Genomic DNA, 21,821 nt, shown 5'->3' with positions numbered 1-21,821 from the left:
GTAAGGATAAGCCTGCATTATCAGCCAATGCACGAACTTTTCGTCCACATTGCAGTTACTGTAAAAAGGATAACCATCTTGTCGGGGACTGTTTTAAAAGGAAACGCAATAATGCGCAAGTGGTCGGTTTAGTGAGGTCAGCTCCGTTAGCGAGAGAGTTAATGGTTAGTCCCATGGCAAAGAAAGTAAACCCGTATGAGTCCACTGGTATGGTTTGTGATGTGAAACAAGAATTGAGTCCTAAGGCAATATCAGTCTATCGAGATACCGGCTGTAGTCAGTCGCTGATAACGTCAGAGTGTTTAGCTGGTATTGAGAATTCAGATACAGGACGTAGTTTGGCCTTAACCTCGGTTACTGGAGAAAAAATGGTTGTCCGGTTACATAACGTTTTCTTGTGTTCGAAGTTTGTGACGGGACCAGTCGTTATGGGTGTTGTGAAGGACTTGCCTGTTGAAAACATAGGAGTTTTGTTGGGTAATGATTTGACTAGTCAGTGTTGTCAGCCGAAATGTGACCAGTTGTTAATTAAAGACAGCCCTTTACCAATAGAAGAGAGTGAGGTTGATGAGATTAGATATCGTGCGTGTGTAAAGACTAGGGCTATGGCCACTAGGGTAACACGATACCGAGAGTATATTTGTGATTTGTCTGATACGTGTGTGAGCCATGAAATTGGAATGGATGAGGTTATCAGTAAAATGGTAGATAAGTCAACTGAGGAATTAAATGTGGTGGAACCTGTTGATCTCCCGCAGAGGGGAATTGAACCAGTTGTGTTTGATAGAGGGGAATTACCTTGTAATAGACAAGAGTTAATCCTAGAGCAGGGGGCTGATCCAAAGCTGTTGGCAGCTCGCACTACATTGTTAAATGAGAGAGTGTTAATGAATAAGAGAGTTAGAGATAGGAGGTTGCCGGCGACTGAACTAGCTAGGAAGCAACTGAGCCATGCTCAGAGAAAAATAAAATCCGTATGTGATAGAAAGGCTAGGAGTCGGAATTTTAAACCAGGGGATAAGGTGCTGCTGTACTTTCCCATTAAACGGGGTTCATTACAGAACAGGTATTTCGGGCCCTATGTTGTGCACAAACGGGTTAATGAGACAGGGTATGTGATAAACACTCCTGACAGGGTTAGGAAAAGTAGGTATTGTCACATCAATTTGCTAAAAGGTTATTTTGACAGACTGCCGATAGTTCCAGTACTACCTGTCCAAATTGAGAGTCACTCAATTTCCTGTGATGACGTCAAGACTGCAGAGATCAAATTAACCAACAGCCAGATTCTAGCAGACTTGAACCCCCAGCGAGCAAAGTTGACTACGTTGAAACAAGACAATGTTTCCATTTGTCAGAACCTTCCAACGGTTACCAATACCTTAAGCCAAGATGTGCGCTTGGAACCCAACGCTACACCGATTCAACAGCATGCCTATCGGAGAAAACTTGGAAAACGTGCGACACGGAAAAAGAAGGAAAAGAAGTTCCAGTGGCCCGATGAATGCGAGAAGTCATTCAACCGTCTCAAGCAGAGGCGCTACTCATCTCCCGTGATGGCAGCACGAGAGTACCGAAGGCTTTTCAGGCTAGCTGTGGGTGCCAGTGACGTGGGTGCTGGAGCTGTGCTGTTCCAAGAAGACGAAGACGGACTGGACCATCCTAATGAAAGCCTCCAACCAGAGAGTTTTCAGATGGAGTCTTCTTCTGCAGGAATTCCCAATTACCATTGAACATATCAAGGGCACATCCAATGTAATCGCTGATGCCTGTCCCAAAGTTGAACGTTATGATAATGTGTTGACATTCTTGATTTCTGTTTTGTTTTTATATATTTTGTTTGTATACCAGGGACTCAGAGACTCAGTGTGATTACTGGTAGTCACCTTATTATTACATGTGTTATAAATGCCCGGATGCGTCGGTTAACGCACCTTTTGTTTTAATGTAGTATATTTCCCTATTCCTAAAGTAGAGGAAATATCCTTTTTGAGGTGGATGTGTGTGACGGAACATGCTCTTAATTTTGTTTTCGCCTGTTGCGATATTAATTGTTTTAGAGGGCCGTGTGCAGTTCCAAATGCACTTAGCCCAGGTGGGCAACTTGTTACGTGATACCTTTGCGCGACGGTCGTCGAGCTTTTCTAATACACACCTAGCACAAGTGTGGAGGCCATGTGGCCAGTAGTTATGTAATAACTCCGCTAGTGCTGTTTATGACCAAGGGATTGCTCGCGGAATGGCGACAGCCAGTCTGGGCGATTTAAGAAAAATATGCCGGCGTGGTGGCTGTGGAAAATCCACATGATACGTGAGGTACCGCCTTGTGCCCCCAAGCGATATTCGGTTTTTTTAATAAATAGCTAGGGTTTTAGAGATATCAGAGAGAAACATAAGGAAGGCTCCAGGGGATCGCTGTCCGTCCGGACTGGTAAATAATTTTATTTCTGCTCTGTGTATAACCTTGATGTGATTGATGTGACTTTAAATATTTTAATACTGTATTATACCAATATTATTTAGACGGTGCTGCCGGTCATCTGACGCAGTAAACTGTAGGCTCGCTGTCTAAATAAATATATAAAGCTTAGCCAGTCATCCTAGAGAACCTAGGCAAACTGTAGGTTATTGTCTTTATTGTGATAGGTACCAGTATTAAGTCTGTATTACAAGGTTACTGAATGAGTAGTTAAGGGTTAATTAAAAATTAACCAGCTAGGAATAGAGTTGTAATTCCTTTATTAATTAAGTTCTCCTGGAAGCATTTCTCAAGTGTCACGGTGAAGTGATTAGCATATTGTGTAAACTAGACACCTAGAGATTAACTAATTAAGTGATCAGTTCTGGGTTGTTATTATTTGTTGTTGTTAATTAACTACTGCGGCAGTACATTTGTCAGCGTAGGTTAATACAGATTCCAAAGTGTATTGTGTTTTTGTTGTGCTTTCTAGTGAACTAAACGTGCTATAATAATATATACTTTATATAAGATCTTATCTCTGATCATACCTAGAGGAGCCAGCGGGTATAACTGCTTGTTACAGAGAGATCTAATAGATATACAGTTAGGAGAGATATTTGGACAATCGTGTTTCATTCAGTTACGGGTATTATAGGATCCCCGTGACAAGTGGTCTTACACCTACCCACTGAGTCGTTACAACTCGCTATAGGTGGGAGCCGGTACCGGGCTGCGAACCCTGTATTTATCAGCCTTATGTTAGTTGGCTTAACCACGACACCACCGAGGTCGGTTTAAGATCACAAGTCCATAGCTACCTTATGCACGTAAGGTGATCTTAGCGCTAAGAACGTTTCGTGGAACCGGGCTTATACGTTGAACCCATTCTCCTCACTACGCTACCCCCCCCCCCCCCCCCCCCCACACACACACCTCCCCAATTGGCATGCCATAGAACTGGCATGCCATTCAGGTGGTTGGGTTGTCGGAAAGTAAAACAATTTTGCCTCACTTTATAGCTACTCTATCCTCACGGGAGTGTTTGTAAAAAATGAAGAGAAACACGAACGTCCACCAAACTAAAATAGCAATCCTCTTGGGTGGTTCAAGTGGCAAATTAACATTTCAGCTTTCCCTGAAATCGTATAAAGTATTCATCACTTGCTTGTTACGTTTTTTTACGGTGACGTCAGTGTTATACTGAATGCAATTTAATTACCGATACTTTACTGCTTGGAATTCGTACTTGGTCTTTCTCCGCCAAATCTCCATATCTGTTTGTGTCTTTCTGTCTCTGTCTGTCTGTCTGTCTGTCTCTCTCTCTCTCTCTCTCTCTCTCTCTCTCTCTCTCTCTCTCTCTCTCTCTCTCTCTCTCTCTCTCTCTCTCTCTCTCTCTCTCTCTCTCTCTCCCCCCCCCATTACAGCCCGACCACTATAGTACAAAAGTATTGATTGTGTAATTCACAATGCCTGAGGCTACGTAATAACTTTTTTCTGCCGATTTGTAATTCCCAACATGACTACAAAAACTTCACAATCGTGTGCATAAGAAAAGCACTATGTGATAAATGACTTTACACAAAAAGCTGATCCAATCTGCAGTGGTGTGTGTATAGAAACAAGTTGAAAACATTATCTTTTCATGACTCGCATTATCCGCCACCCACTTGAAGGTTTTGGCGCAAATATACACGAACCATAATCATAATAATAACATGAACAATATACTAAAATCTATAATCATAATAATAGCATATACAATATACGAGCTAAAATCTATAATCATAATAATAGCATATACAATGTACGAGTAAAAATTTATAGTCATAATATTGATATACACAATATACGACCTAAAATCTATAATCATAATAAATAGCATATACACAATATACGCGTTAAAATCTATAATCATAATAATGATATAAACAATATACGCGTTAAAATCTATAATCATAATAATGATATAAACAATATACGCGTTAAAATCTATAATCATAATAATGATATAAACAATATACGCGTTAAAATCTATAATCATAATAATGATATAAACAATATACGCGTTAAAATCTATAATCATAATGATATAAACAATATACGCGTTAAAATCTATAATCATAATAATGATATAAACAATATACGCGTTAAAATCTATAATCATAATGATATAAACAATATACGCGTTAAAATCTATAATCATAATAATGATATAAACAATATACGCGTTAAAATCTATAATCATAATAATAATATAAACAATATACGCGTTAAAATCTATAATCATAATAATGATATAAAACAATATACGCGTTAAAATCTATAATCATAATAATGATATAAACAATATACGCGTTAAAATCTATAATCATAATAATGATATAAACAATATACGCGTTAAAATCTATAATCATAATGATATAAACAATATACGCGTTAAAATCTATAATCATAATAATGATATAAACAATATACGCGTTAAAATCTATAAACAAAATTATGATATAAACAATATACGCGTTAAAATCTATAATCGTAATAATAATATAAACAATATACACGTTAAAATCTATAATCGTAATGATATAAACAATATACGCGTTAAAATCTATAATCATAATAATTATATAAACAATATACGCGTTAAAATCTATAATCATAATAATGATATACACAACAATATGATACGCGTTAAAATCTATAATCATAATTATGATATAAACAATGATATAATCAAATATACGATATACACGTTAAAATCTATAATCATAATATTGATATAAACAATATACGAGCGTAAAATCTATAATCATAATGATATAAACAATATACGCGTTAAAATCTATAATCATAATGATATAAACAATATACGCGTTAAAATCTATAATCATAATGATATAAACATGTACTATAAACAAATGTAAAATCTATAATCATAATAGATATAAACAATATACGCGTTAAAATCTATAATCATAATAATAATATAAGCAATATACGCGTTAAAAATCTATAATCATAATAAAGTGATATAAACAATATACGTTTTATTTAAATCGACGCCAGTAGAGCAAAATCTATGATCATAATATGATATATAATAATATACGCAAATACGCGTTAAATATGTAAAAATCTATAATCATAATGATATAAAAAATATACGAGCTAACATCTATAATCATAATGATGATATAAACAATATACGCGTTAAAATCTATAATCATAATAACGATATAAACAATATACGAGTTAAAATATATAATCATAATAATGATATAAAACAATATAAGCGTTAAAATCTATAATCATAATAACGACATAAACAATATACGAGTTAAAATATATAATCATAATAATGATATAAACAATATAAGCGTTAAAATCTATAATCATAATAATTATATAAACAATATACGCGTTAAAGTCTATAATCATAATAATGATATACACAACATATGATTTAAAATTTATAATCATAATATTGATATAAACAATATACGAGCTAAAATCTATAATAATAATATTGATATAAACAATATACTAGCTGAAATGTATATATATATATATATATATCTTATCTAGATAAAAATAGCTATTCAAAATAAAAAGCAGATAGGAAAACTATATTATAAAAGTGAATAAAGATAATACACTGTACGAAAATCCCACAGATTAGACATAAAAACTTTCGCTACAATTTCCTCCCTATGTTTCGGAGTCATGCTGCCGCCTCCGTCAGTAGTGGGTTTCCTCTGATGACTACGTGTTAGATTTATCCAAATGTGCGACATCCAATAGCCAATGATTAATTAATCAATGTGCTCTAGTGGTGTCGTTAAACAACCAATTTTCATCAGGGAGTTAGAGGGGTGGGACGTAGCCAAGTGGTTAAGCGCTCGTCTGATGCGTTGTCGGTCTAGGATCGATCCCCGTCAGTAGGCGCATTGGACTATATTTTGCTCTAGCCAGTAGACAGCGACTGGTATATCAAAAGCCGTAGTATGTGCTATTCTGTCTATGGAATGGTGCATATAAAAGATCCCATGTTACTAATGTAGCGGGTTTTCTCTCTAAGACTAACATTATATCAAAATTACCAAATGTTTGGCATCCAATAGCCGATGGTTGATATATCAATGTGCTCTAGTGGTATCGTTAACAAACTTTAACTTTTATCAGGGGATTAAGGCGACGAAATGCCGCTGAAACATATGGAGATAATTGTAATATAATTGTGATTTACGAATAAATATAGTTTCTAACTGGTACTCTAAAAAGAAGAAAATGTATCGATAAAATCGTTCATCTTCCCTGCAACCTCACTTTAAGATTACTTTAAAAGCAATACCTTTTTTTAGACGAGGCTCTAAATACAGATTCATAGAATCAACCACTATTTTGCCAAACACTCATTCGACTCTGCATTGTGCACAGCTACGACTCTGATCACGTATTACGGTCTTGTCATTTACAATTACAACAATAAGCCAATATCAAACAGATTTTGACCTCGAACTATCTAATGAATCGAACTGTTGAATACAAAATTTAGAGCGTACAATTGCAAATTGGTCATCTGACTGGACGTCGGCGTCACTTTGGATTCAGTGTATCCATAGTTTAGCAGCCGAATACCTTACCAAACCAATATTCAGACTAATTGAGTTCGTACAGGCAAAGCCCCCGCGCTCAGTAGCGTGAAAAGAGTTAGCTACCGTTAATTCCGGCATTACAGAATTCTATTCTACAAACACGGTTCCTAGCAATTGTTCCTGTTACAAAAGATCAATAACTAATTCATTAGAAAAACTGCCACATTCATTTAAGGTCGTCATTGCTGTTTTATGGTCTGCTTGCTGTAAATCCTTCAAAAGTGGAAGGCGATGAAAAGGGGAACGGGTTTCTATTGACGCTCCCTTCTGAAATCTGAAGTCAAATTGATCTTTTAGAGTCGGTGAACTGTGTATAAACTCAAAAGAACACCACTCGGTTTCTCTAAGACTATTTCCTGCTATGGAACGACACTCGCGAAAGTTCACAATTAGCGCTGAATCCCTATTGCCGTAAAACGTCAATGCAAACTCTTCGCCAAACCGCATTATGGATAGATTTGTAAACTGGAATGCACATCGGGATTACCTTGCTCGTCCCCTACTCCCAACAATAAACTATAGCCATAATATGTTTTACCGAAGAAACAAAAACCCAGACTGAGGACGTATTAAGAATCAAACATTTAAATGTAATGAACAAAAATATCTTTCAAAAGGTGAACTGAGATATGCAATTCTGACTGAAATGCAAGTCTGGAATAATGTATCGTGATTTCTTTCCAAGGTTTTAATATATTTTGGCGAGAATAATAAATAATAAATGCACGATTATTCAAGAGAGAGAAACGGGATATTTGCAATCTGTTACTAATAATTTTCTAAACGATAAAACTATCATCGTTTTCAAACCCAAGGGATATTTCTGCAAAGCTAAACATGCAGTTATGAATAAATGCCATTTTACGTTACCTTATATTTTACCACTGGCGGGACCAAACAGATTAAAACTTAGTTTTACATTCATTATAATTATAATAGTGTCATATTATTGAACGAAAGTTCAAAAGTTAGTTTTATTTAATGACACCGCTTGGGCGCATTGATGAAGTAATAATTGGCTACTGGGTGTCAAATATGTGTTAATTTTTACAATTAGTCTTGCGAAAGGAAACCGCTACATTTTTTCTTTTTAGCAGCATGGGGTATTTTATATGCACCATACCACAGACAGGATAGCACATACCACGACTTTTGATATACCAGTCATGGGAGACTGGCTGAGACGTGGGGAACCACTGAGAATGGGTCGACTGAGGGAGTTCGATCTTTCTACCCAAGTACGTCAAGCAAGCGCTCTATTGACATAGCTAGATCCCGTCTTTATTATGGAATTAAACTAAAGTTCTGTTATAATATACTGCCTGTCTGCTACGATACAATTGTCATATTCCAAAAATTTGCATTTTAAAACTTTAGAACCCACGTTGAAATACCATCTATACATTTTCCTTAGCAGAATTAATAATCTCACTAATGCCTCTGAACATATGCCACGATCTTCGATATAATTAAATGACACGTGTAAGCATAGAACGAAGGAGATTCTCCACTGATGGGGTTCGACCATGTAGTCCATTGCACCTCAGCGGTTCGCTGTAAACACTAATCTACCTCTCGTTCTGTCAAAATGGACGATGCAAGTGTGTGGTCTCACTCAACGGTTTCCTTTCGTGCCAAGGTTTACTTATCAAAGCGTGTATAATTCTTGATTACAAGAAGTCCTCTGCTGCAAACATCCACTTCTAATAAGTGGAGTCGGTTCTGTGAGATTCTTGTAAAATGTTGATTGGAGAATCATTTACACGTATCAAATATCTTCTAATTAATAACAGCTCGGTTTATTAGCAATCCAACGTTGAACGTGAGCAGACTACACATCTCTCTCTCTCTCTCTCTCTCTCTCTCTCTCTCTCTCTCTCTCTCTCTCTCTCTCTCTCTCTCTCTCTCTCTCTCTCTCTCTCTCTCTCTCTCTCTCTCTCTCTCTCTTTCTAGCAAGACAGCAATACGTTTAGTAGACAATGGGCAATAAACAATTAATGTGACTTTTAATGAAAGTATTATTTTATTTAATACTCGATTAAGTTTATAGTTGTTCGCTTTTGTGTGTTGGTTTTGTTATGTCTCTTTGTTTTTTGTTCATTTGTCTTAAAATGCTGTTTATGTTCGATAAACACCACTCCCCCCCCCCCCCCCCCCCCCCCCCCCCCCCCCCCCAAAAAAAAAAAAAAAAAAAAACAAGAGAGAAGAAAAAAATCACTTGAAACATACATCTAAATACTATTCGTAGTTATCTTATATCTTTTTAGTTTTCTTAGCAATTGGGCATTGGAAATAGCAAGCTCTGTTTCAAATACGCGACATATTGACAGCTTACCAAAAGCATGATGCCATATTTTTGTATCGTTCATTTGATTGGTCAGAAAGCACCAAAATACTCTTGTGATATAGTTCGTTGCAACTATATGTTTAAATATGAAAATAAATCATGATAATTATGCTGGATGTTAATAAAATATGTAGGAATATATGTTTACAATAAAACAATATACTGGACAGAAATAATTCCATTTTAAAAGGTCATAAGGCGTCGTGGTAAAGCGTAGTGGTAAAGCTCTCGCCAGACATGCGGTCAGTCTAGGATCGATCCCCGACGGTGGACCCAATATGCTATTTTTCGTGCCATCCAGTACGCGACAACTGGTGTAACAAAGACTGTGGTATGTACTATCCTTTCTGTGCTGTGCTGCATATAAGAGATCGCTTGTTGCTAATAGGAAATATATCAAAACCTATATTAGCTCGGCCATTTACCTTTCGACCGACCGTTCAAAATTGCGCCACATTCCCTCAATCAAAATTGCGCACCCTTTTCTCTTTGGCATTTAACTGCTCCATTCAAATTCCATAGCACCACCCCCCCCCCCCCCCCCCCCCCCCCCCCCCCCCCCCCCCCCCCCCACCCGCCTGCTACCGATTTGATCGGGCTGCTGGTGCTCCCTTGCACATGCCAGTGCAGGCGGTCCCTCCTCTCCCCTCCACCACCTTTCCTGTCATGGACGGAGGAGCCGGCCAAGGCCGGCTCTTGTGCCCACGACAGGCGTGCGCTACAACAGCTTGTTCTGAATGTGCACGTAAAACCCTATGACATGACATGGCATAATAGGAAAGAGTAGCCCAATATTATGTAGATCACGAATTGGCCTCAGACGCAATTGAGCCAGGCAATCGTCTAAGCTACGAAAACGAAATAACTTTGATCCACGTTTAAAGACATCGGTATTGCAATTCATTGAACATCTAACGAATGGTGAAAGTAACGTAAGATAACAGGATTCAATGAACCTTTCCAAATTATGACGAAACGTTGTGAAGATTCACTGCAATGAAAACTAACACAATAAACAAATGACACACAATCCAACTTGTGTAAACACGAAAGAAGTACAATCATATAGTACGAAGGCTTATCGTATTAGTGCCGGATGATATTTCGCTTAAATAACAAGTGATATGTGTGTCAGTTCACAATCGTTTTATGGCCACTTTAATCACGGTTATCACAAACGATAGTCGTCAAGATGTATGCTTAAGCGCGGTTAACGATTGTGGAGTTTCCAAATATTAAAACGTTTCATGTGCTCATTGATGACGAAAAAGGCAGAGAGTTTTAAGCTTTATTCTGCGTATTTTTCAACTCGCTCAATAACTACATATACTATAGGGTGTATACTACCAAATTAAATCCCATAGACGACAATAGTAACATATGTGGCTAAAACTTCTACCTGCAGCGTATCAATCGACGTAAACACAGCCACGGATATAAATACTACCACCCCTCACACTTAAAGTGAATCAGAAAAAAGCTGCTCGTTTCTGAGATAACGGGTAGCGTCTATGACTACCCTAGTTCCGCACAAAATTCGAGTACTTTTTTTCACAGGTACCCCATACATGTTTCAAGCACAAGGCTACTTGACACACTTGTACTAGATGAAATAAAATTGCATATTTGTTTTAACCAGATGAAACTATTATTTCTTACAACCAACACACTCACATTTATAACCAATCACAGGACTTGTGGTGTTCACTTCTCTATCAAAAGTTGGATGCACCTCGAACTTTGACCCAGCCGGAAGTTATTTGGTCTAGTACTACCTATATAGAGGATATCATATTCATGAGCGTCCATAACAGACGACACGAGTGCCTAAAGTATCATACTTCCCAAGCGAGAGCGAGTGCGACGGTAATATGATAATATAAGCACGAGTGTCCAAAGGTTGAAGACGAAAATAGGTTACTGATGTAATCAGGTTACGGGACGATAATTATACATTTGCGTCTATTGTAAAGTTAGCACACCTGGAAAATTTGGGGACTTTTGGTATGTTATTGCTAAGGTCTCAGTACACAGATCACTTCCGGGTGAGAGTTCATTGATCACGGTCCACTATAGTTCCTAATTGTGACACATGTTATGGTTCACATATTCACTTCTAGGAAATGGTGAAGAATTAAAACAATATGTATGTTTAATGGTAAGCCTTCTGGCTGTATTTTGCCCATGTCATTTTGTATTATTGTGCATCGACCTATTGGGACATGGGTATATAGCGCAAGTGACAGCCGGAGTGAATCGGTTAATGAACCACCTGTTCGGACCGGTACTACTGCCAGATGCGGTCATATAGCAAAAAACTGAGACGGAAACGTTCTCAATTTTGGAGTAAAAATAAATGCTTATATAATGTATGTTCGCAATGGTGTATGTTGTTAGTGCCAACGAGAACCCGTTCTATGGGCAATCTTCGCTTGAAGTTGGACAGTTTAACATGGGTTTCAATGGTCAGATGACATCTGTGTAGTGAGACCTAATGATATTCTGCAACTATCCTGAAAAATGTATCTCTGTACTATGTATTTTCGGGTTAAACACTATTTTTCACTTTTAAGTGTCCCTGGACTGATAAACACCGTTTGTCACGGACACGAATGTAATATTTTATTTATTACCGAAAACTAGCACTGTTAAATAAACACTCCAGTAAATGTTTATAAACTAACTCATGTTAGTGATTAGTGAGAGAGAGAAGTCGGTGTGATGGCTTTACACCTACCCACTGAGACGTTAAACTTGCTCTGGATAGGAGCCAGTAACGGGAGGCGAACCCAGCACGCACCAACGTTATGTCTGATGGCTTAACTAAAGAAAGAAAGAAATGTTTTATTTAAAGACGCACTCAACACATTTTATTTACGGTTATATAGCGTCAGACATATGGTTAAGGACCACACAGATTTTGAGAAGAAACCCGCTGTCGCCACTACATGGGCTACTCTTTCCGATTAGCAGCAAGGGATATTTTATTTGCGCTTCCTACAGGCAGGATAGCACAAACCATGGCCTTTGTTGAACCAGTTATGGATCACTGGTCGGTGCAAGTGGTTTACATCTACCCACTGAGCCTTGCGGAACACTCACTCAGGGTTTGGAGTCGGTATCTGGATTAAAAATCCCCTGCCTCGACTGGGATCCGAACCAGAAGGCTGATTTATGGTGAAGAATATTCGATTTCAAAGATGATGTTCAGGTGCGGATCCAGGATTTTGTAAAGGGGAAGGTTACAAGATTATGAAAAGGGCTATTTAGGTATGTCAAAGGTAAATGAGCTTCAGAGGTCTCAAAGGTAGCGAGATCTGTAGGACGGTCCTGGGCATGGGGTCACGGACAATTTTAAAATAAAGATGCTCAGAGTCGCAATTTCAGGGCAATTTAGTGTTGCGTATTGTTTCATGAATTTTAAAAAATGTCATAAAACGGGCGAGGGAGAAGTGGTGGTGGTGGTGTGAAGTCGGTGAGATGGCTTTACACCTACCCACTGAGACGTTAAACTTGCTCTGGATAGGAGCCAGTAACGGGAGGCGAACCCAGCACGCACCAACTTTATGTCTGATGGCTTAACTAAAGAAAGAAAGAAATGTTTTATTTAACGACGCACTCAACACATTTTATTTACGGTTATATGGCGTCAGACATATGGTTAAGGACTACACAGATTTTGAGAGGAAACCCGCTGTCGCCACTACATAGGCTACTCTTTCTGATTAGCAGCAAGGGATCTTTTATTTGCGCTTCCCACAGGCAGGATAGCACAAACCATGGCCTTTACTGAACCAGTTATGGATCACTGGTCGGTGCAAGTGGTTTACACCTACCCATTGAGCCTTGTTTGACGTCTTGAAAACCTGATCACAACCCGTCTTGAAGTGAAGTCATATTTATACACACACACACACAGACACACACACACACACACACAAAGAACTGAAGAATTGGACGTTCTTGCTTGCTTGCTTGCTTATACAACTCAAATCTGTTATGAAAATATCACCCAAATACAAACGGTATACTCGTACTGAATAAAGCCTCATTTACCGTATATACAAATTCGTTTAGCTGTGTACTCCACACACAAAATAGTTGTCGACGCACTGTTTGTATTGTAAGAACCGAACACACGGGGGAGGGGGGTTGGTAGCTTAGTGGTCGAGCATTTACGTGAGATGCAATGATGCGCGGAATCGATCGCGATCAGAGTATTCAATTTTCTGTCCTAACCAGTGCCCCATGCCTGGTACATCAAAGGCTGTGATATCTTCTGTCCTCTCTGTGGGAAAAATCACACAAAATATATATTTTCTTGCTCCTTCATTGCTAGGAGTAACCTGTGTGGCAGCAGCAGCAGGATTCCTCTCTATGTCGACCAAATATGTTATGCTATGCTCAGTTATCCAACTCGACGATCTCATGACTTCAGCGATTATCCAGTTGCTAAATCTGAGCGCTCTTACAACTTGATTCTCGTCGTATACAACTCCTACGATCGATTGGTTGTTAATCTAAGCGCACCCGTCTTACGTTCGGTGTGGAGAAAATTAAATTACGACGCAATTGTCGAGTTAGCCAACTCCGTCGTAACAGTTGATACTCTGACTTTAGCATTAGACACCAAAGAGGTGTAGTTTATAATGTGATGAGGTATCGTAAAACAAATATTGCTTTTCTTTCTTTTCTATTCATGCATATCTTTCGCATCTTTGAAAGCAATAACTAAACTACACAATGCTGAGTGAAACTCAATTGAAAAGTTCTAATTTCATTGTAAAATGTTTGAAACCCCAAGCGGAAAATGCCTAATCCTATTCTTCATGGTTTCCTCCTGAATTGTTCGGCCCCAGAACGATCAATATCTAATTTATTTAGAAAAATGCCACGCTCATTTGAAGTTTTCATTGCTGTTTTTACGGGGTTCTTGCTGTGAAGCTTTCAAGACGAGGTGATGATTAAACGAAAACACGTCGACTACTGACAACGCTATTTGAAACGGCGAATCAAAGAGTCTGAACCAAGTTTCCAGTTTAGTTCTTCAGTAATGCAGTCACGATGATGGCAAGTGTGTGGTACAAATGTACGCATAAACGCACAAAACACACACCTACACACTCGGAGAGAGAGAGAGAGAGAGAGAGAGAGAGAGAGAGAGAGAGAGAGAGAGAGAGAGAGAGAGAGAGAGAGAGAGAGAGAGAGGAGGGAGGGAAGAAGAGGGCGAGAGCTCCTGTGTATGATTATTGAGAGAGAATTTGCAAGACAGCTTATCAACTTTCCACTACACATAATCTGATGCTAATTAGGATATAATTTATTTTTGTTTTGTCATTGACACACTTCATTACAAATATTATTCACTTAATGTCAGGTAAGTATATTCATGTAATTTACTGCTGTCAAGCAAACTACTCTTTCGAAGCAATTTTAATATGCCCTTTAAGACAGACAGGACAACACATATCACAGTCTTTATTATTCGATTGTGGAACTATGTTTCGAACTGAAAACAAAACCTTTAACGAACTCAACTAAGAATAGTTGAGCGGAATACGGAATAGGAATACTTATTTATCGCCCTGCGGAGTGACTGTCAGTAATATCGTTCTATAGGCAAAACGCATATCCTTTGGACTCTGAACAGTGAAGAGATACGAATTTAAGAGTCTTTTGTTGTCCAGATTCTCTAAACAGTTTGATGTCGCCATGCGCATTATACGAAAAGTCTGTATCGCACACAGTTACTTTTATTTACAACCCTCTATTATATATTACGCTTCGGTTTTTGTTTATGTCTTTAAATGCTATTTTCCTATTATTTCATCTGAAAAATAAGACTCCCAAGCATATCAATATATAATATGAATAGTATACTTAAGTGTGAAGGGCTTTCATATGCGGTACATTGCATTAAATTATTACCGTCTAAGGAGGCGTGAAAAAAAAGAGGTTTATATCTGACATTACGGCTTCAATTTCGATGTAATTTCACGATGACAGAATGATTTATAAGTCAAATTGTTACATAATTTCGGTTCATCCTTTTCGCACAGAAACTATAATGAATGGCATCACGATATCTAGACGGAATTATAAGCATGCAGTGCTGAACACCTTGTAGAGTGACGTCTGGCTTCTTTATGACATTGCGCCGGCTAACACAGCTACAGTCTTTGTAACAACAGAATGCGACTTAAAGGTGCTTCACCACTTTCCTTAGTCACCTGATCTTCCACCCTCAGATTTCCCCTAAAGGAACGCTGATTTATGGTGAAGAATATTCGATTTCAAAGATGATGTTCAGGTGCGGATCCAGGATTTTGTAAAGGTACAATTTTAAAATAAAGATGCTCAGAGTCGTAATTTCAGGGCAGTTTAGTGTTGCGTATTGTTTTATGAATTTTAAAAAAGGTTATAAAACGGGCGAAGGAGAGGTGGTGGTGGTGGTGTCACGAAACCCCTGTGACCCCTTCTGGATCCGCCAGTGATGTGATAGATGAGTTCATAAACTCACAAAAATGGCGAAATTAGAGCAGAGCAGGACTAAATACGCAGTGGTGCAAGCTGGACATTTCGCAAATGCTGATGAAAAATAATTGACGTCCCTTATCGTATGTCAATAACTGGCTATGTACTAGCATTACCTCCAAACCCCGGTCGGAGTCGTCTATCGTAACCAATCAGCATCTGGTCCAGCAGCAGAGACGTGTTGTACATCTTCTCGGCCGCCATTAACCACGTGACTGGCAGACTGCTGTAAGCAGAAAACAAATAGCCCTCACTGACAATACAGATCTTCTTGAAAGTCAAATTTTCAACGAAATATAACACATTTCATTAAAGGGACACACCCTAGTTACGGCTATTTGTTAACCATTACGGCGTTGTTTTTCGCTATTAAACCCCATTTTTCACAAATAAAATTGCACTTTACTTACATTTTATTATTTAGAATACACAATTCCATTCACCTGAAGTGCTTTTTGGTAATCCTGATGTTTGTAAAACCACGAAATGCATTTTTTTCACAAGACGTTCTGTCGAGAAAAAACCGTTAAGCAAGCGAGGTCCAATCTATTTTTAGAGGGGATATTTCCATTTCAATGTCACAGACGTTGGTATATCACGTGACCGTTATCATTTTGGTTCGATTTGTTTTCTCGTGCACGGTTCGCGCAATCAACATCCGATTTTTTGTTGTTCGTTTGTGAGATTTTTCTTCACAGTTCGTGAATATTTTCAGTAACAATAAAGTTCAGACAAGTAAGTGTCTCAATACAAAACGTTACAAACCCTTAAAACCAATAATTTTGCTAAGTCTTACGATATCTGGAGAGGGGATACAACCAGGACAGAACAGTTGGAACATGTCCAGGAGAGGTGAAACGAACGCACCCCAAGTCTGTGAAATTTGTCGTGACGTAGGCATTGTTGTGCTTCGAGCGACATCTACTGGTGACGTCAGAATACTAACTTTCAAAATTGTTTCAAGCAATTGGGACATGGGGATTCCCATGGTATTTATCGATATAAAACCTGCTTTTTCACTCCATTTGATAAAAACGTGATCTAAGTGTGTTACAGGTTTGTAGATTAACCAAATTATAATTTATTTTCGCTGGATGGAACTAGGGTGTGCGGCTTTAAAGGATAATAGTTATAAACGCCGTGGTTTGCTCATTTTGCATCCATGCGAGATCAATAAATGCAAATTAATCCATCTTGCACATAATCTTTACACACCAGCTTGGGGATGTCCAAGTTGTAACGTGCTTGTACCCCATGTTACGTTTAGCAGTGGCGGATCTTGGGGGTGGGGTGGAGGCGAGGCCGGCCCCACACTCCTAAATTTTGGGACTTTTTAATTTATTTTTTCTTCATTTTTTACGTTGGAGAATCCGAGAAATCCCCTGGCAACATTTGTGGCATTCGGCCACAGGTCAAGGGGGCCTCTCTAAATGGATGTTTTGGATTCGCCACTGTTTAGTACGACTAGATACCTGGACCCAATTTCACAAAACATTGTAAGCCTAGTTTTGCACGTAAACGTAAATCTACTACTAATACACAATTCTTATTACTAGTAACAATACAACTAATATAGTTTGAAGCATACATATATTTTATTTTTAGTCCTTCAAATGCTCCATCTTCCATAATGTCAAACACGTGTAAATGTTTGGCTCGTATAACTGCTAATCGCAGACGTAAATTTGCGATGTTTTGTGGAATTGGCTCCTGCTTTGTCCTATCGTAGCAAGTCTTATGAAATGTAGGAAGGAAATGGTTTATTTAATAACGCACTCAACACATTTTATTTACGGTTATATGGCGTCGGACATGTGGTTAAGAACCACACAGATATTGAGGGAGGAAAAGTGCTGTCGTCATGGGCTATTCTTTTTCGATTAGCAGCAAGGGATCTTTTATATGCACCATCCCATAGTACAGGATAGTACATACCACGGCCTTTGATGTACCAGTCGTGGTGCACTGGCTGGAACGAGAAATAGCCCAATGGGCCCACTGACGGGGATCGATCCCAAACCGACCGCGCATCAAGCGAGCGCTTTACGTCTCGCCCCTCAGTCTTATGAAATCGACGAATTAAAAAAATCTGGCAGTGACTGTCGGCAGCTTAATAGGCCGTCATAGACAAATGAGTTGCACGAAGCTAGCAAACTTGTCGGCCATATCCGCCTGGTATAGCGTTGCTGATGGTTCGCCTTAACTGAACGCGCCCAATTTCGTCGATCGTTCTCTAAAGATTATCCAATAAAACTAGGTTTTTTTATTATTAAATACAGAAATATATGTGGTTTATTTGTTATGGGCATATAGCTAAGTATAGTGTAAACTTTTCAAAGCAACCGTTGATAACTAAGTATGACATTTCACTTTTAATCCTTGAATCTACAACAGCCATTCCGTGACTGAGTGTTAGACAATTGAATTATCTCGGACACATTACCTCATACGAACTACCATTCTCGTTATATTCACACTTTAGATACCGCTATAACGTCCATATATACCAAAGCACAAAGTGTTTTGAAAGGGCCTCCTTCACGTCCCAACACATACACGCACATACACAAACACGTAGGAATCACGCTGGGGCGCGGGGTGGGGGGTGAAGGTGGGGAGGGGGGGATTTGGGCGAAATAATTGCCCTATGCTACCGAACTAATGCGGCATACGTAACGGAACTAACGGGGATGTCAATACAGTAACAATGGGCGTATACCAATAATATTTATGAGTCGCGTAGCGTTGGCGGGGCCACCGGGACGGTTGTCCTGGGCGCAAAATTCTGGACTGGTGGAAGAGACTCGGAGAGTGCTAACGGTCCACTGGTAAGGGGGCGCAATACTTGCCTTGCCCCGGGCGCTGGCAACCCACGCTACGCCACTGCTGGCAATGACAAATAAATTCGCGTTCAAGACCGTAATTTAAACAAATTGTCGCTTTTGTTTCTGTTTGATAGCAGAACCTTTAAAATGTGATTTAGTTCTTGTTATATTCTTGGTATGTATTTTTAAATAATGTTTACTTTTTATCTTTATCGAACATCAAAATCTACAAACAGCAGCTGTTTGGCATTTCAATTAGCCTCGTGTCTAAAATTAAATGCCCAGTGCAAACGTTTATGACGTCATAAAGACATGACATTTAACCTCGTATATATCGTTTCAATGAGGCAGATTCTGGCGGGCGAGTGATGCTGGTTGCTCGCTAGACTAATTTATGCGCTTAACGCGAAAAAGTCAAAGTTTATTTTGTTTAACGACACCACTAGAGCACATTGATTTATTAATCATCGGCTATTGGATGTCAAACATTTCATAATTTTGATATATAGTCTTAGAGAGAAAACCCGCTACATTTGTCCATTAGTAGCAAGGGATCTTGTATATATGCATCATCCCACGGACAGGATAGCACATACCCAGGCCTATGATATACCAGCCGTGGTGCACTGGCTATAGCGGAAATAGCCCAATGGGCCCACCGACGGAGATTGATCCTAGACCGACCGCGCATCAGACGAACGCTTTACGATGGGGCTACGCCCCGCCTTCCTAACGTGAAATGAATGTAATTTGACAGAAGACGATGGTACCAGTATATATGTTCGCGAGTGCACGGCCTCCTGAATACTCCACTTCGTTATGTTCTTCAGGCTAACGCCAATTACTAATACTTTTAACGACGTACCATGGACGCATTTAAGGCAGTTTCGACTGCTACATGGCTGGCCGTTAGATACCAGTTATCTTATAACGAGTTGTTTCAAATCTAACTAGCGAAATATAGATGGTATCTACCGGACACGAATGCAGTATTCTATTTCTTACATATCCTCAAAATTAAGGGCTGCGTTCAGCCAGATCAAGCAGAAAAAACCCTTCGCTAGACTGGTTTAGGCGTCTCACGTTAAACCAAATCGCTACGTCGGGAATGTTAGCGAAACGTTTGCTGGCTGAACTTAGGGAAGCTAGCTAACTTACAGATTAATCAGTTTCAGTTAAACTATACGTCACAGCTAAGCCAATTTCCAGCGTGCTTTTTCTTAATCGGATGCTACGGTAGTGGCGACCTGTTCACCACCTAGGAGCAGCAGGGAACATTTTGTTTTCAAAATCTTGATTATATCCTCGTTTAATCGAAAACCGTACGACTAAGAGGAAATGGCTGGTGCGCATGCTCAGTCATGCCATGCTATCAATTTAACGACATTAAGGTCTCACTACACAGATCACTTCCGGGTGAGAGTTCATTCATCACGGTACTACAGCCAGATGCAGTCATATAGCAAAAAACTGAGACGGAAATGTTCTCAATTTTGGAGTGAAAATAAATGCTTATATAGTGTATGTTCTCAATGGTGTATGTTGTTTGTGCCAACGAGAACCCGTTCTATGGGCAATCTTCGCTTGAAGTTGGGCAATTTAACATGGGTTTCAATGGCAGATGACATCTGTGTAGTGAGACCATAATGTAAAACATGAAATTACTGTTTATCCCAAAAAATATAAGTTTAGCAAGCCAAAATGAAAATGTACTAGTGTAGCATCCTTATAAAAGGTAATTACATCGATGTGGATTTGAGCCAAGCGTATGGGGGCCCTATTTGGGTAAATATTGCAAACATGTCAATTTTATTTATTTTTATCATTTTTCTTTTTCTTTTTTTTATATTTTTAGGGGGGTGTGTGTCAAAATCTATATTCTAGTGTTCTTACATGTAATAAATAAATTGATCTGAGTGTCTAACACTGAGTTTCTCATTGTAAAAGGTCAAAATTCAAGGTCACAAGGTCAATATCTAAATTCACCCTAATTTCTGTGATTTTGTGCATAATGAATTTTTTCGAATGTACAGTCATAGTGACAAACAGTTTTGATGGTATTGTGAATATATAACATAGTATTCTACTATGAAAGTAGAATTTGTATCTGCCATTAATAATATGTGGATCTTCATGCTGAAATATACAGAAAAAAACAGGATTTCAACACTTCATTATGAAACAATTGTTGCCCATAGCAACAATTGATGGAAACTAATATTTTTAATGAACTAACTAGATAATTAGCTTCTTTGTATGTTCCCCATATCAGAACTACCAACAAGGTCATACATAACCATATAGTGGCTGCTTGTTTGATGGCCATCTATTGTGTGGATGACCAAGGAGTAACAATGTGATATGAAGTTTTATTGGATGGTATGGTGCATCTATCTTTTGGTGTATTGGTTTGAGTTCATAAGTTACATGGCTCTAGTATAGCTTTTCATGGTGTAAATGACCCAAATTATCAAATTGACTTCAAACCAAGTTTGACAAAATCGGTCACTAGACTTTAAGGTCTCAGTACACAGATCACTTCCGGGTGAGAGTTCATTGATCACGGTCCACTATAGTTCCTAATTGTGACACATGTTATGGTTCACATATTCACTTCTAGGAAATGGTGAAGAATTAAAACAATATGTATGGTTAATGGTAAGCCTTCTGGCTGTATTTTGCCCATGTTATTTTGTAATATTGTGCATCGACCTTTTGGGACATGGGTATATAGCGCAAGTGACAGCCGGAGTGAATCGGTTAATGAACCACCTGTTCGGACCGGTACTACAGCCAGATGCAGTCATATAGCAAAAAACTGAGACGGAAATGTTCTCAATTTTGGAGTGAAAATAAATGCTTATATAATGTATGTTCGCAATGGTGTATGTTGTTTGTGCCAACGAGAACCCGTTCTATGGGCAATCTTCGCTTGAAGTTGGGCAGTTTAACATGGGTTTCAATGGCAGATGACATCTGTGTAGTGAGACCTAATGTTT

At 38.6% G+C, this 21,821-nt stretch overlaps 1 protein-coding gene across 1 annotated transcript in view; it reads right to left on the bottom strand.

Annotated features, from left to right (window-relative positions):
- Nucleotides 1–18,457, bottom strand: part of LOC121374577 (gamma-aminobutyric acid receptor alpha-like) — a 52,183-nt gene extending 33,726 nt beyond the window's left edge. Inside the window, 2 exon segments of the mRNA XM_041501681.1 lie at nt 16,114–16,223; nt 18,441–18,457. Of these exon segments, the coding sequence (XP_041357615.1) occupies nt 16,114–16,223; nt 18,441–18,457 (127 nt within the window).
- Between the last annotated feature and the right edge of the window lie 3,364 nt (nt 18,458–21,821).

The sequence above is a fragment of the Gigantopelta aegis genome, chromosome 6 (assembly GCF_016097555.1).
Source record: "Gigantopelta aegis isolate Gae_Host chromosome 6, Gae_host_genome, whole genome shotgun sequence".
Lineage (NCBI taxonomy): Eukaryota > Metazoa > Mollusca > Gastropoda > Neomphalida > Peltospiridae > Gigantopelta > Gigantopelta aegis.
This window is presented reverse-complemented; position numbering and strand designations above follow the sequence as displayed.